Consider the following 15,502-nt stretch of genomic DNA (forward strand, 5'->3'; position numbering starts at 1 on the left):
TAAATATCAAGTAGAAAAAGCCTGAATGTTTTGTGATGCGTATTAGTTTGTATTAGGGCCATTCCATGCAAAAAAAAAAAAAAGTATGTTTTTGAACCATGATGTCTCAAAAGTTAAAAATATTGCAGTAGATTATTTTGTATGTTCTAAAATGAATTTCAAGCAATAATATATTTATATCTTTCATAGTTTGGCAGCAATAAGAATTTAAAGTATTGGTTTAACAAAGAACACGGCTTCATTCATAGAAGTTTTCTTACTATGCAAAGGAATATGGAAAAGTGATTTCAATGCAATTCGAAAAAGGAGAGCCTTGTTTATAAATGCTCTTAAAATGAAATATATAATTTTTTAAATAATTACCCACAGTAAAATAATTAAAAAAAATATATAGAACACAAAATGCAATTCATTTTTACAGACGAAAAAAACATGTGTTTAATTCTTTAGGGGATATTCATTCCACTGTGAAAATTTTACAATGTTGACTTAAATATCATGTCAGTTTTTAATAAAAATAATTCACCGGAACAAAGGAGCTCAGCAGGTAGGCTCTCCCGTCGTACAGAATGTTGCGCGATCAAGGTCAGGGAGACGGACGTTTGAGATTACTCATCGTTATGAAGTCTCGCAAACGCTGCGACTACTACACAAAGGAAGCGATTTTCAACCGTCGGCGTCGGAACAAAAATTAATAATTTTATTAATTTAATTATTCACAGGTTTTTTAGATAAAGTCATAAAACTTGGGAGATGGATTAGGAATAAGATTTTCTTTAATAGACTACGAATGAAATTCGCGTGAATTTAATTTGTTGCAATCGAATATAAAACTATTTTTTTGTTTCAATGAGGTGTTTTTTTGAGCATGTCTTAATATTATTCGGATTAGTCTTTAAGATATTAAAATATGGTTATTCAGGTTTACAATGGCTTCTGTTTAGTTTCGATGACACTTCATATAGGGTGTCAAGAATATTTTAAATGATGGATAACATGTAACTGCCACCCATTTTTCAGTCATCCGTATGACTAAAATATTAATGATATGGCGGTCATAGTTGGCAGTTTTATTTATTTTCATAATGACATTATTATATTAAAAGCCCAAAAAAATTCATGACATCGCTGGCATATTCTTAAAATTTTGTATGGAATGATCCATTATTCGTACAGGATGCGAGACTGTTACACAGATTTCTCTACACAACATGTAAATGACGGTAGAAAACTGTAAATACTGTTAAAATATAGAACATTCTTAAAATTCCTTTCATGATACAGACCTCTAGCGTTTGTAGAAATATTTATTAATGTATTTTGCACGACTAGAGTCAAAAAGTTATATTGCTTAAATATGTGAAATAACAACGAATTTACTTATGTTTTTGTGCGAAGCAACACCGAAGTTAACCAAATTTTTATACAGAAATTTAAGATTTTTATTCATCGGAAAATCGGATACCTACTCATGGAACATCAATTTATTCATTAGTTACAGATGCATAATAATAACTATCATCTATGCCAAACAAGAAACTGAAATATATCCCATATTCTCAGGAAGTGTAACGAGGATTCCAGAACTCACCTTTCTCTGAAGAACGTTAATCTTTCTGTCCTTGATATCCATATGGTCCCGTAACTCGTTGAGTTCATTGTTGAGGCGGTTCCTTTCCTGCGTGGCCTGGGTCGCCGTCAGCGTCTTCTTCTCGATGTGGCGGTTTTTCTCTTCTAATCTCTGTCTCAGTTCCTCGACCTGTGAAAAAGACGAATCATAATCATAAAAGTGGTTTTTTACAATTAACGATTAACATGTGTGACCGTGATACGAGCGGGCCCGGGTTCAAATCCTGGTTAGGATAAGTTGAGGTCTTTTTTTAGGCTCTCTCTCAACCAAATGAAACAGAATTGCTGGACAACTTTCTGTGCTGAGGACTAACGGTTAGCACGTCTGATCGTGAAACTAGCGGACTCGGTTTCAAATTCTGGTTGGGACAAGTTATCTGGTTGAGGTTTTTTTTCCAGAGTTTTCCCTCAACCCATTAATAGCAAATGCTGGGTAACTTTCGTCGTTGGACACTGGATTCATCTCGCTGGAATTATTACCTTCATCGCACTCAGACGCTACATAATTGTAATAGTCGATACGATGTTGTAAAATAATCAATAAAAAACTTTCGACGTTGAGCTTCGGATTGTTGTTGTTGTTTAGTCAACTGTCGGAAGACAGGTCTGACCCTTACAAGTGATCCATAAAGCACCACTTATGAGGCAACTAGACCAGGAGATAATGGGGTAGGGTGGCTAATTCCTTTTCCCCTCCATTGCATACATCGTCGATTAGCTACATGTTACACTAATCAGACTTCAGACGCATACAAACAATTTCTTCCTCTGATACAATACATAATGTCTAGTGAGATGTACTGCCTGAAAATAGATGAAGGCCTACATATCAGCCAGAACCTCAATCAGAGGATGACTTCGGATTATTTTGTCATAATAGTTACACTTCCCCATCATCATCTTCATCATAATCATCATCATCATCATCATCATCATCATCATCATCATCATCTCCGTTTCTTTCCCATATTCCGAGCTTGCTCAGATGTAGAATTGCCTGTGGGCCGCCTCCGAAATTGGACTCCGTGGATGTGATCAGCTTTGAGACATAGTGGATCCGAAGAGTACACTCACGAATTGTATTTGCGTTACAAAAATAACATTATTTTATAAATATTGTAAAATGGCGATAAATTTTTATCCCAAATCACACAATTTTCTTCTTTGTTCTTTCTACAAGAAATAATATTAACCAAAGAGAGTAAGTAGCTATCCATATACCTACACAACATTTATGAAGGTTGTGGATTTTGAAATTGGAGCAACAGTAACAAATATAAATGACAATCGGGACGAAACGGAGAATAAATATGGGAAATGCCTGTTATTTTTCGGTTGAGAAGCTTTTGTCATCTAGTCTGCTGTCAAAAAATCTTAAAGTTAGAATTTATAAAACAGTTATATTACCGGTTGTTCTGTATGGTTGTGAAACTTGGACTCTCACTTTGGGAGAGGAACAGAGATTAAGGGTATTTGAGAATAAGGTTCTTAGGAAAATATTTGGGACTAAGAGGGATGAAGTTACAGGAGAAAGGAGAAAGTTATAGAACGCAGAACTGAACGCATTGTATTCTTCACCTAACATAATTAGGAACATTAAATCCAGACGTTTGAGATGGGCAGGGCATGTAGCACTTATGGGCGAATCCAGGAATGCTTATAGGATGTTAGTTGGGAGGCCGGAGGGAAAAAAATCTTTGGGGAAACCGAGACGTAGATGGAAGGATGAATTAAAATGGGTTTGAAAGAGGTGGGATATGAGGATAGAGACTGGATTAATCTTGCGCAGGATAGGGACTAATGGCGGGCTTATATGAGGGCGGCAATGAACCTCAGAGTTCCTTAAAAGCCATTTGTAAGTAAGTAAGTAATGTGGATTTTCAAACATGGGATTTGAAAGATTAGTATGGTTACGGAAAATTTATTTGGCACATTTTTACGTGACAGTAGTAGATCAGTTAACAAGTAAAATATATCATGTAAAAGTATGTCATTATGTATAATACAGTAAATTAAAGACTGTTTTTATTTATTACTGAAATGTGTAGGAAAAGAAAATACTGTATGTAACGAGTTCCATTTCACAATTTAATTGTGTCATTTATGAAGACACACAAGTTACAAATTTACGAAAGTACGTTATCGATGCAATAATAAGCATTACAAAAAAATAACAATAGAAGCAGCATTTCTCGTGAAAACACCAGCCCAAATCCTTTCCTTGCCTCTTGTACAGCGTGGGGTAGCTATACACACCTGACGGTTTCTGAATTGCTAACAGGTGAGGTAGTTTATTGTCGACCCAGTGCACTGCTTGGAGTTCAGTTATGGAGAATTGGTCTCTACAGGAACGTGTTACTGCAGTAGAAACATTTATTAGAACAAACTCAGCTATATAGCGGGTGTTTCAGAAATATTTGAACATATGAAAATAATCTTCTACAAACGCTTTGTTACTGTGGGTTAAGAAATGGCGTGAAGAAAGTTTGGTGCGAGTTTCATAGCTTCCTGGCTGCTGTCATTCGAAACCCATCAAGATTTGCTTGATGCTATCCCATGACACTTGACAAGCCACCGGCGTTACTCAGGCCATAGCGCTCGGGCGTGGATTCGATACCAGGTTGGGCTGATTACCTGGTTGGATTTTTCCGAGGTTTTCTCCAACTGTAAGGCGAATGTCAGGTATCTATTTCATCTTGCCAACTATCATCTCGCTATCACCAAAGCCATCGACGCTAAATAACCCAGTAGTTGATACAGCGTCGTTAAATAACCAAGTAAAATAAAATAAAAGAAACACTTGACAAACACCTCCGAGCCTGTATCGGACTCTGCATGATCACTAAAAAAAAATCAGCTTGTCTATTATTCAAATAACATCTCACAGGACTCCTATAGCGAGTAATGCATTCCTCCTAAGAATGGAAGTGTTTGCAAAATCAGATTAGACGTCTCATGTAGCCTAAATTGTTTTCAAATAGTAATTTAGAAATCAACTTATTTTTCTTCTTATTTTCTACAAGCATAAAGGCTATTAGCCTGTTCATTACACAATCGCTTTTTCAGACGACCTAGATTCCTTTGTTCTTGCGGTCCATAATGTATTACTTTCTTAAGGATCCTTTTCTCATCCATCCGTTCCACATACTAGATCCAGGAATTTCTTGTTTGTTGATTGCGTCATGTAGGCTGTGAATGTTCAATTCATTTGTAATTTCAATATTTCTTTTCCTGGCTATGCGGCATGCGTTTTCAGAAGGCACATGATTTCAGCCAATACTCATCCAGCATTACTGCGCTGTTGCCAAATTGTAGTGGGTGAGAGAGAGAGAGAGAGAATATTCGCTACGTGTCAAACACACAACTAATGCTCATCCATGTCGCATACCTGTCATACGCCAGTCGCCTTGTAAAAGCTCCGTCTGCTACCGCCCGAGGTGCCTTCTTTAAGCATACGACCTAAAAACTAACTTACTGGCTTTTAAGGAACCCGGAGGTTCATTGCCGCCCTCACATAAGCCCACCATTGATCCCTATCATGAGCAAGATTAATCCAGTCTCTACCACCATATCCCACCTCCCTTAAATCCATTTTAATATTATCTTCCCATCTACATCTCGCCCTCCCCAAAGGTCTTTTTCCCGCCGGCCTCCCAATATGACCTATAGTGCAAAAAACACACGCATGCGTACGCTCACACGAGCACACACACAAACACGAGAGTCGTTCCGAAAGTAATGCTTCCTATTTATTTTCACGGAACCTACGAGTACAACAGATACTGAGAGCATAATAAGACAGTTAAATAGAGCAAGATTTCAGCTACGTACAGTTATTTTTCCACATAGTCACCACCATTCCTTATACACTTTTGAAGCGATGAACGAGAAATTGTATGTCGCGTTTGTAAGAATTTGAACCAGCAGAGGCAAGCCATTTTGTTACAGCTGCGAAGACAGCATCCTTGTCTGTAAAATGTTGCTCCCCACGTAGTCCTCCTTTCGTAGGCTCAAAGAGATGGAAGTCTAACGCCTCTAAATCCGGACTATACGGTGAATTTGATAGGACAGTCCAGCCAAATTTTGCAAAGTGCTCTGTGGTCGCCTGGACTTAACGTGTTGCAAGCGAAAGGTTTTCTTCTCTGGTCTGGCTCTTGAAATTCAGGCTTTCCGCTTAGCCAGTATCTGCTTGTAGCGTTCAGAATTGGTAGTTCCTCCGGGCTCGAACACATCCAAAAGAATAACCTATACGAAAGGACTGTCATTCTGTCACTGTTGAAACGCACTACCCACCATCTCGCATCTACTGTATCGTCTGCATACACTTTTAACAATCGTCGATGGTTGTCATTGGGTGCAATTTGTTCGGCAGTGAGAAATTTAATAACACATCTCTGTTTCTTACGCACCTTTATGTCAGATGCCATTTTGGTAGATTGCCCTGCTGCCACTATCTGTCGCACGACAACCAAACTAAAGCCTTGGTTTTTCTTAACCGACGCATGCGAGTTGCCAGGTGCAAGGCCCGCCACGCAGAAATTCGGACTATACGAAAGATAGTGAGTGGTTTGTATAACTGCGAAGTGCGCATCTCCCAGTTATAGAAACCACTCACTATCTCTCCTGTAGTCCGGATTTGTGCGAGGCGGGCCTCGCACCTCGAAACTGGCATGCGTCGGTTTAGAAAAACCAAGGCTTAACAGGTAATTAGCGTGAAGGTTCAACCTTTATTACAACGCCACTAACATCCGGCTCAGACGTTACAGGTCAACACAAAAAATAGGAGGCATTACTTTCTGAACGACTCTCATATTATATTATATTATATTATATTATATTATATTATATTATATTATATTATATTATATTATATATTATATTATTATTATATTATATTGTCATTGTCCATGTTCGCTTTTGTATAGGCATGTTGGTATTGCCACAACTTTACAATAATTATTTCATTATTGTTTCTTTTCTTAGATCTTCATTAAGAAACTTCTTATTTTTCCAGTTACCATATTAAATTTCCCTATTTTATAATGGATATGTTCTTCTTCGTCCCGCGCCATGGCGTCGCGGTCTAAGTCATCCGCCTAGGACTCGCGTTACGGAATGCGCGCTGGTTCGAGTTCTCATGGGGGAAGAAATTTTCTCATGAAATTTCGGCCAGTGTATGGGACCGGTGCCCACCCAGCATCGTGATGCACTTGGGGAGCTACGATAGGTAGCGAAATCCGGTTGCGAATACCAGCTATAACAGCTTGGGGGGGTTCATCGTGCTAACCACACGATACCTCCATTCTGGTTGGATGATCGTCCACCTCTGCTTCGGCACGTGGGTGTGAAGCCAGCAGCCGGCTGGTCGGTCTAGGCCCTTCACGGGCTGTAGCGCCATGGATTATGTTCTTCCCCATGATACAACTCATCATAATATCTAAGAAATGAAAATTATGGACTTGCTTAATTGGCATATTATTTATTATTATTTTATATCTCACTGGCGCAGTTGATACGAAAGACATTACTTTAGTTTTCATGTCTGACGTTTTTAAATTGTATGTTTCAATTATTTTTTGCAATACAATTCATAAACTGCTCTTACTTCTTAGTAGAACATCATCTACATTTTGATATGATCACTTGGTCGTAGAAATTATTTTAAAATTCATAGTCCTAAAATGTACTGTTTTTCTGCGTCAGCAAATGTCACATTTGAGTAAAATATTGTTTAAAGTTTTTTTTATTAAACTGTCAAGTGATTGTGCTCCACTATATACTGTACGTACCAATTCCGATTTAAAAATAAATATGTTGATATTGTTACTTGTTAAACAGTGTGAGTCAAAGAATAAAAATAAATGCTGTTAAGAAACGATTTCAAAATAATAATACACAGTTAAGGCTAGTCCACAATAAACCGGGAACGGAAACGAGAACGAGAACGGAAACGTTGTTAAAATAATTGTATTTAATTCACAATTAACTTTCATGTTCCCGTTCCCGGGCTCCGGCAAGATTCTCGTTAATTGTGAATGCTCACATTGAAATACTTTTATTTTAACAATATTTCCGTTCTCGTTCTCCTTTCCGTTCCCGGTTTATTGTGGCCCAGTCTTTACATGATACTAACATAAATATACTTATGTAAAGCCGTTTTTTTTTATTTTCCTCAAAACCATATGTAACTCAAGGGGTTTCACAAATGTCCGATTCAGTCCCAATACAATTTTCTTACTATGTTTAAATATGTCACTGAAACGTGAAACTAGACAAAAGAGACAAATGTAAAAATGTAACGGACTTGCATGCACGTTGGTAAGGCTGTAATGAACTTCGAAAAAAGAATTCGGTTTGTGTATCTGTCAATACTGCTGAAATTAGGAACTATAAAAATTCAAATCCACGACGTGAGTTGAGATCAAATTACGCACACTGCTGAAACTAAAGATTTCAAAATGTTTCAGTTTGGTTGGTTGGGTTTTCTAAATGCATACATATTCCTATACATACACGATTCGATTGTACGAGAACTTTTTGTACAAAGCGAAAAGGTTTTAACGAAATGAGAATTACGTTTGTACAAGACTCCAGATCCGGAAACGAGGTTTCCCGTTGATTATGAGAGAAGGAAAAAGAAAACAAGAAGAGATTTTACATTGTTTAGCAGCAAACGTTGTGCTTTTATCAGGAATAGAAGCTGAAGGACACGTAGCTGCTAGACATCAGAGCTGCGGTTTGCACTCCAGATACTGAATCTTGTAAAAATGCTTTCCGCTGGTTTAGTGCTTAGGAAACTATCTGACCTACCTCTGCAGCGTTACCAGGGCTACACATCCACCCGCTGAAGTTCATTTAGATCACCTCTCCCTTGGTGAATACAATATTCTTTACCACTGCATAGCAGGACTTTTGCTTGTTATCTCAGAAAAAAAAAAAGTGCAGAAGAGAACTCGATATCATTTAAAATTTCCGTAGATCTAGTATCAGAGGTGAAAAAATAAGCTCTCAGTGTACATAGCAGTAACATGAGCTGCTGCCAGGAAGTCAAATGGATGATATCAGTAGCAAAAGAAGTTTTTAATAGAAAAAGGAACATCTTCTGCGGCAGAGGCCGGAAATTTGGCAGAATGCCATTTTACCTTTGTGATTGAAACGTCACAGTTTTATGTTGCCCTTTTCTACCTTTTTAAATATAAATACCTAATTTACAAAATAAATGCTTTTTTGCCTTTGTTTGATTATTTATATATTATTTATTAATTTATTATTAAAAATTGCCTACAGGTATATTTTAATTTATTTCTATAACCGCTACAATGAAAGTAACTTCACCGAATGTATATTATTGTCTTTCAATCAGTTCACATTCTCTTTGCAACAATGAGTGCTGCCGTGCAAAAATGTAAATCAGTAAGCGTTTTAATTATCGCTTGTGTTTATTTGACAAGGCAACAATAAGTGCGGGTCTAACATTATTTTTAAAGGTTACTTTTCTTTCAGTTTTCATTGCGATGTTGTTGTAGCTAGCTAAATATTTCATATCGCAACATATCAGTACAACCAAACACAAAAATGTACTTTCCAAGGCTACTGGGAAGATGATTTCTTTGCTTCCAACATTAATTGCAACATCGAGTCGAAAATCTCAATTTGCATTCGACTTATGTAAAGCTTTTCTTGCTACCGAAATCCCTTTGTGGAAAGTGCAAGGTTGTGGGTCTAGTGCAAGGTTTTTGTAATTGCCTTTTATTGCGTATTTTAGCTATTTATGTATTTTTGCCTGCCTATTTTAGCTATTTATGATGTCTTTTTGCCTGTCTATTTTAATGATTCATAATGCCTAAACTTCCGGTCTCTGTTCTGCGGACTAGTGAAGTGCTTTGTATGGAGCGTGGCATTGTATGGCGTATAAAATGGACATTACGACGAAGTGAAGGGAAACGAATAGAAACATTTGAAATGTGGATATGAAGAAGACTGGAACGTATGAAGTGGACATCTATACTAATAATAAATGTGTAGCAGAAATTTTTCTGGTAATTTTCGATTATCCAAAAATAATTGGTCCTAACATATATAATTAACCACCCTGAAACCGAAAATCGCTTTTTTTAAATTTCTGTTTGTATGTCTGTCTGTCTGTCTGTCTGTCTGTCTGTATGTTTGTTACCTTTTCACGCGATAATGGCTGAACGGATTTCGATGAAAATTGGAATATATATTAAGTTCGTTGTAACTTAGATTTTAGGCTATATGGCATTCAAAATACATTATTTAAAAGGGGGGTTATAAGGGGGCCTGAATTAAATCAAAATATCTCGCTTATTATTGATTTTTGTGAAAAATGTTACATAACAAAAGTTTCTTTAAAAATAATTTGCGATAAGTTTTATTCCTTGAAAAATTTTGATAGGACTGATATTTAATGAGATAAATGAGTTTTAAAATTAAAATAACTGCCATCTAAGGCCGTGTAATGAATTAAAAAACAAATGACTTCGTCTATAAGGGGCCTTGGACAGCAACAATCGAAAGCTATGAAAGATAGCCTACAGAGAACGTTTCTGTGTTTGTATGAAGTAATATCGGAAGCTAAATTAACCGATTTGTATAATTAATTATTATTTCACCATTGGAAAGTGTAGTTTCTCTAGATGGACATAATGCTATAATGTTATATGCTATAATGTTATTACAGTAACTTCTGATATAATATAATATAATATAATATAATATAATATAATATAATATAATATAATATAATATAATATAATATAATATAATATAATATAATATAATACAATATAATATAATACAATATAATATAATACAATATAATATAATATAATATAATATAATATAATATAATATAATATAATATAATATAATATAATATAATATGTAATATTATATAATATAATTTAAGTTATTTGAAGGGTTCAGAACCATAGTGGGCCAAGCGCCATTTACTGAATACGTAGAAAACAAGGGTTAAAATTAAATTATTACCATAATTCAATGGAAACCTATAACAAGTGAAATAAAATATACACATTAAATCTAAATGATGTCAATCGTCATTAAACTATGGTTGCATGTAATAAAAATTAAGAAACATGTTAAAGGAATTGTCATTGCACCAAATGAGTGTCTCTGGACCAAAATGATCGCATTTTAATTATTTGGATGCAATTTAAATTAAGTAACATATTAAACGATTTATCCTTCTATCAAACACGAATGTTCCCTGGATCAAATGTCCTATTATAATTATGTAATTACTTTATATTTATTTCTAACGGGTGCAGCGGAGCGCACGGGTACGGCTAGTAGAGAATAAGAAATGAAGCTGTGAAGGTAAGAGTGAGTGAAGAAAGAATGCTGAAACTGGTCAGGAAGAGGAAAATAAATTGGTTGGGTCACTGGCTGAGAAGAAACTGCCTACTGAAGGATGCAATGGGAGGAATGGTGAACAGGGGAAGAGTTCGGGGCAGAAGAAGATATCAGATGATAGAAGACATTAAGATACATGGGTCATAAGAGGAGATAGAGAGGAAGGCAAAAAATATGAACGATTGGAGAATGCTGGGTTTGCAGTGAAAAATACAGAATGAATGAGTGTACATAGGCACATAGAACGTAGAATGAGATTATGAATTTGTCAATAAATAATCCACAATCCCTGTTCGGAATTGGAGCAGTCTTCAGCCCTGTTTTGTTTGTAGCCACGTGCATGCGTTACCATAGAGATGATAGCCGAATCTTATTCAAGGGATGATGTTTTGGCGCCATTAGACTAACATAAAACTTCTCGCTGCCGATTTGTTTTACGTGACATGCATTTGGGCGGGGTCGCCACGTAAGTGGGACATAAACGCGGGTCTCCCGTGGCGTATATTGCGCAACAGTTTGCAACATATGTGCAGCGTGACTGCATACATATCAGGGGTGAGGTGGCTGATTGATACATCGGATGTCATGTTCAGGATGTCCTCTGTTTAGGTAACGTCAATTTCCCAACCCGAACTCATGTCAACATTTTATTATCTAGTCCTAATATTTGACTGTTTATTTTCTTACTTAGATTACACATTCGCTAGTACGCGTTAAAGCTGAGAGAGAGTTTGTAATTTATTCATGTTTTTCGTTGAAAGACTCTGTTTATGAGTATGACGGTTAGATTTATATACAGTATTTAGGAAGGGCGATAAAATCTAAAAGAATTAATAATAAATGCAATCAGTTTGAACGTCACAAAATGACAGTAAAAGCCAGAAAAACATAATTTTATGAGATGCCTGGTTCACAAAAGTATGAAATATTTTATAACCATATTTACTTGCAATTAAAAGAAATGAGAAAAATATGTTCCACAAGAGCTTCTTGTATATTGTATTATTCCATACAATTTAGTTAGGAATTACTGTTGAGCACAATACAATAGACTTACATTATACTGTACACTGAATATTGTCTGTTTGTGTTATGCGATGGCATGCTAGCCATACGACCAGAGTAAAACCGCTACTTGTAAATGTGTCGCGTTTGTTTATAATTTTCACAGGAATAAGGCAGGCCAGAAGCCCAATCCTTGAAGTTAGATTGTGATGGTGGTGATGATATTTTTCTTGGTTTAAGGTTTAGGCTTGTTTATAATATTGATGACTTCATCTTTAAACGATTCTATATATCTTTCATATAAAACAATTTTTATCTCGAAAAGGAAGCAAAACGAGCCATATATACACCTCTATATAGGCCTATAAAATGTTTAAATTATGGTTTATTTAACAACGCTCGCAACTGCAGAGGTTATATCAGCGTCGCCGGTGTACCGGAATTTTGTCCCGCAGGAGTTCTTTCACATGCCAGTAAGTCTACTGACATGAGCCTGTCGCATTTAAACACACTTAAATGCCATCGACCTCGGCTGGGATCGAACCCGCAACCTCGAGCATAGAAGGCCAACGCTATACCAACTACGCTACCGAGGACGACTCTCTCTCTCTCTCTCTCTCTCTCCCTCTATATATATATATATATATATATATATATATATATATATATATAGGGTGAATCGTAATTAATGTCATTAATTTCAAGGCGTTGTTCTTTGAGATAATTCAAACAAAAAAGTTTAACAAAATTTTGCTCAGTTTTGCTTCCTTTACGAGAAAAGAAATTATTTTATATTAAACATTTCGTAGCGTGTTTTTGGAAAGCTACTGAATTAATTCCCAATATTCTCAGTTAATTTAAGAGAGCAGTGTATTATGATAATAAATGATTGAAAGAATTTTAGTTTTGTCCTTTAAATGTGCAGACTTTTGATATGAACAAATAAAACTTTTCGTTCAAGAAAGGAATTTTTAAGTGTTACATTTATTCGGATCAAATAAACTAAACCATCGTGCATGCAAGTGTAACAGTAATGATGATAATCGCGTTGTAACATCAAAGCTATCAAGAAGTCCAGGAAAGATTACATGAGTGCATATTATCAATGATCAATGTGAGCAGGCAAATAAAGGAGGTTGCAAAAATCCAAAAGAATATAAGCGTGAATAGCCTATATGTAACGCAAAAGTACTGAATTTTACTTATCAGAATAACACCCAATCGAGAGCATAAACTTTTCATGCAATTACAGAGATTATTATTTTGACCCACCTGTCACTTTTTTTTACTATTTAAGATAAAACAGTGCATGCATTTTATCTTTCCACGCTCGCATGTGGGCAGTTGCGCTGTGCACTGCCGCTTCCACTGTACTTCCCGCGAGTGTGGAAAGATAAAATATATACGCTGTAGATTAAATGAGGAAATGGAGGGTGTTGGTGGAATGAAAGAGGAAAACAAGGGTAACTTGGAAATAAATTTTTGCAACCTGGATGGAAGACCAGTCGCTAGCACTGAGCCACAGATGCGACCAGAAGTATTAAAAATCCTTGCTTCTGTCGGTAGCATTGTGAAGGATCCCTGCTTTACGATAACACAGGACAAACATTATACTGTGACTGCCGCGTCGGGAATCGAGCACGCGTCCCACACAAGGGAGGGCGCGCGAGAAAACATCGGTGGAGAGGGGAAAGATGCAAGTCGGTGGGCACTGTGCGCGGCGTAGAGAGGAGAGAAGAAGACGCAAAGCTGCAGGTGCTGCGCTGTGCGAGGTGAAGGTGGGAACGAAACCTCCCGAACAGATGGTTCTGGAAAGCGACGCGAGCCGATCGGGTGGAAGATACTCGAAACAGTACTTTCTGGAAACTATGATTTAGTAATAAATAGAAGACGCGAGTGAGTCGCACAGACAGTTTTAGTTTTAGAACAGCGAGTCAGTCTTGTGAAGCAGCAGTGAACGAGCTTTCGAGACCTGGGTTCGACTTGAGGAGGACCGCAACTGTGGCAGCGACCAGGCGAGTGCGGCGTATCCGGAAGTCTTGAGTTCGAGTGCAGTGGACTGCCTCTGGAAGTCTTGGGTTCGATATACTGTGAACTTTAATGAATGAGCTAGAAGAACTAGCCAAGGCAAACGAACTGAGAACTGACAGTTTTGTTTTGTAAATAGTGCTTTGTGAACATTAGTTGAGATTAGGAGTACATTGTTGTTCTCAATAATCCAAGTGAATTGTCGTTTTCGTCTGTGGAGTGCAATAACGAATACTGTGTTGCTGTGTGGAGTGAAATACTCATTGTTGACGGGAGTGTTTAAAATCAGTTATAGAAAGCCAATATTGTTGTGACAATAAAAGTAACGTTATTGTTCAATTAAAAGTCACAATACGAAGCAAAATTTCTGCAGTGAGGAAATAAATCTAGGCTTACACTTCTTTCTGGGGACCGAGCTCGGGTGAGCTGCCGGGAACACTACCACTTGAGCCACAGCTGAGGGCAGATTTTTTTTTCATAGACTTAAAAACAGTTTTCTGCAAATTCGCCATTCGATGAGAAGGCAATCGACGCAGAATTTTGCTCTTTGGAAACAAATGGGTACAAATTGGACGTAAGTCGCGGAGAGGCAAATACCCGTAATGAGAGTTGTTAACAGGTGTGATTGCAGTCTGATGACGCAGACGGCGAGGCGCGGCGTCCGCATCACTTTCAAATTGGCCGACTCTCGCAATCTGCATCCAGTTTACTTAATTTCTGTCTCCGTGCTGGACCAGTAATGAACTGCCCCGGGCAACAGGAAGCCTGCAGCTTCTTCTGTTCCTTCGTAACTGGTAGGTGACGCGAAGAGGAGTGGCACAATCTTGGTTATATTCCATATGACTTACAGCTGGAGTTCCATCAGTTTACCTGAGGTATCAAGGTTTGAGTCCCTGATATATTTTGTGACTTTGTGATTAGAAAAAGGATTATGGAGAAGGTTTTCTCCGAACAAATCAGTTTCATATGTAATTGTTACTCCAATATTGCTCCTTTAACGTCATATCATTAACTTATCGGCACGAAATAAATCTAGGCAACAAGGAGCTGGGAAATATAACGCTCTTTACGAAAACGTGTTAAAGTTATCAAGTACGGTTTAACACACCACAGTTACCACTACCACTGCTACCGAATTCTCATTCCGCACGCTATTTTTTATTTCTATTTTTATTTCTATTTTTAAGGAGAAATATTCTTCTTATCTGATAGTGAAATAATTCGTTATAAGTTTGTCAGAAATGAAAGTAAGGGCATTTATCTTGTAAGATCAAAAAGTATGAAAATTGTAATCAAGAAAATGAAAAGATAATCTATATGAAAGGAAAGGTATTTGATAGAAACTATCCAAATTTAAACAGACGCTGAGAATCACAAACATCACATTACCACATTACCAATCTGGCACAGAAAACTTCAAGAACTTCAATAATAAACATCCGCA

At 36.9% G+C, this 15,502-nt stretch overlaps 1 protein-coding gene across 7 annotated transcripts in view; it reads right to left on the reverse strand.

Moving 5' to 3' along the window:
- Positions 1–15,502, reverse strand: part of LOC138699820 (trichohyalin-like) — a 412,868-nt gene that overhangs the window by 74,129 nt on the left and 323,237 nt on the right. For all 7 annotated transcript variants that reach the window (XM_069825999.1, XM_069826003.1, XM_069825997.1 and 4 more), the window contains one exon: positions 1,592–1,759. In XM_069825999.1, coding sequence (XP_069682100.1) covers positions 1,592–1,759 — 168 coding nt within the window. The remainder of the gene's footprint in view (positions 1–1,591; positions 1,760–15,502) is intronic.

Source organism: Periplaneta americana, chromosome 5 (assembly GCF_040183065.1).
Source record: "Periplaneta americana isolate PAMFEO1 chromosome 5, P.americana_PAMFEO1_priV1, whole genome shotgun sequence".
NCBI lineage: Eukaryota > Metazoa > Arthropoda > Insecta > Blattodea > Blattidae > Periplaneta > Periplaneta americana.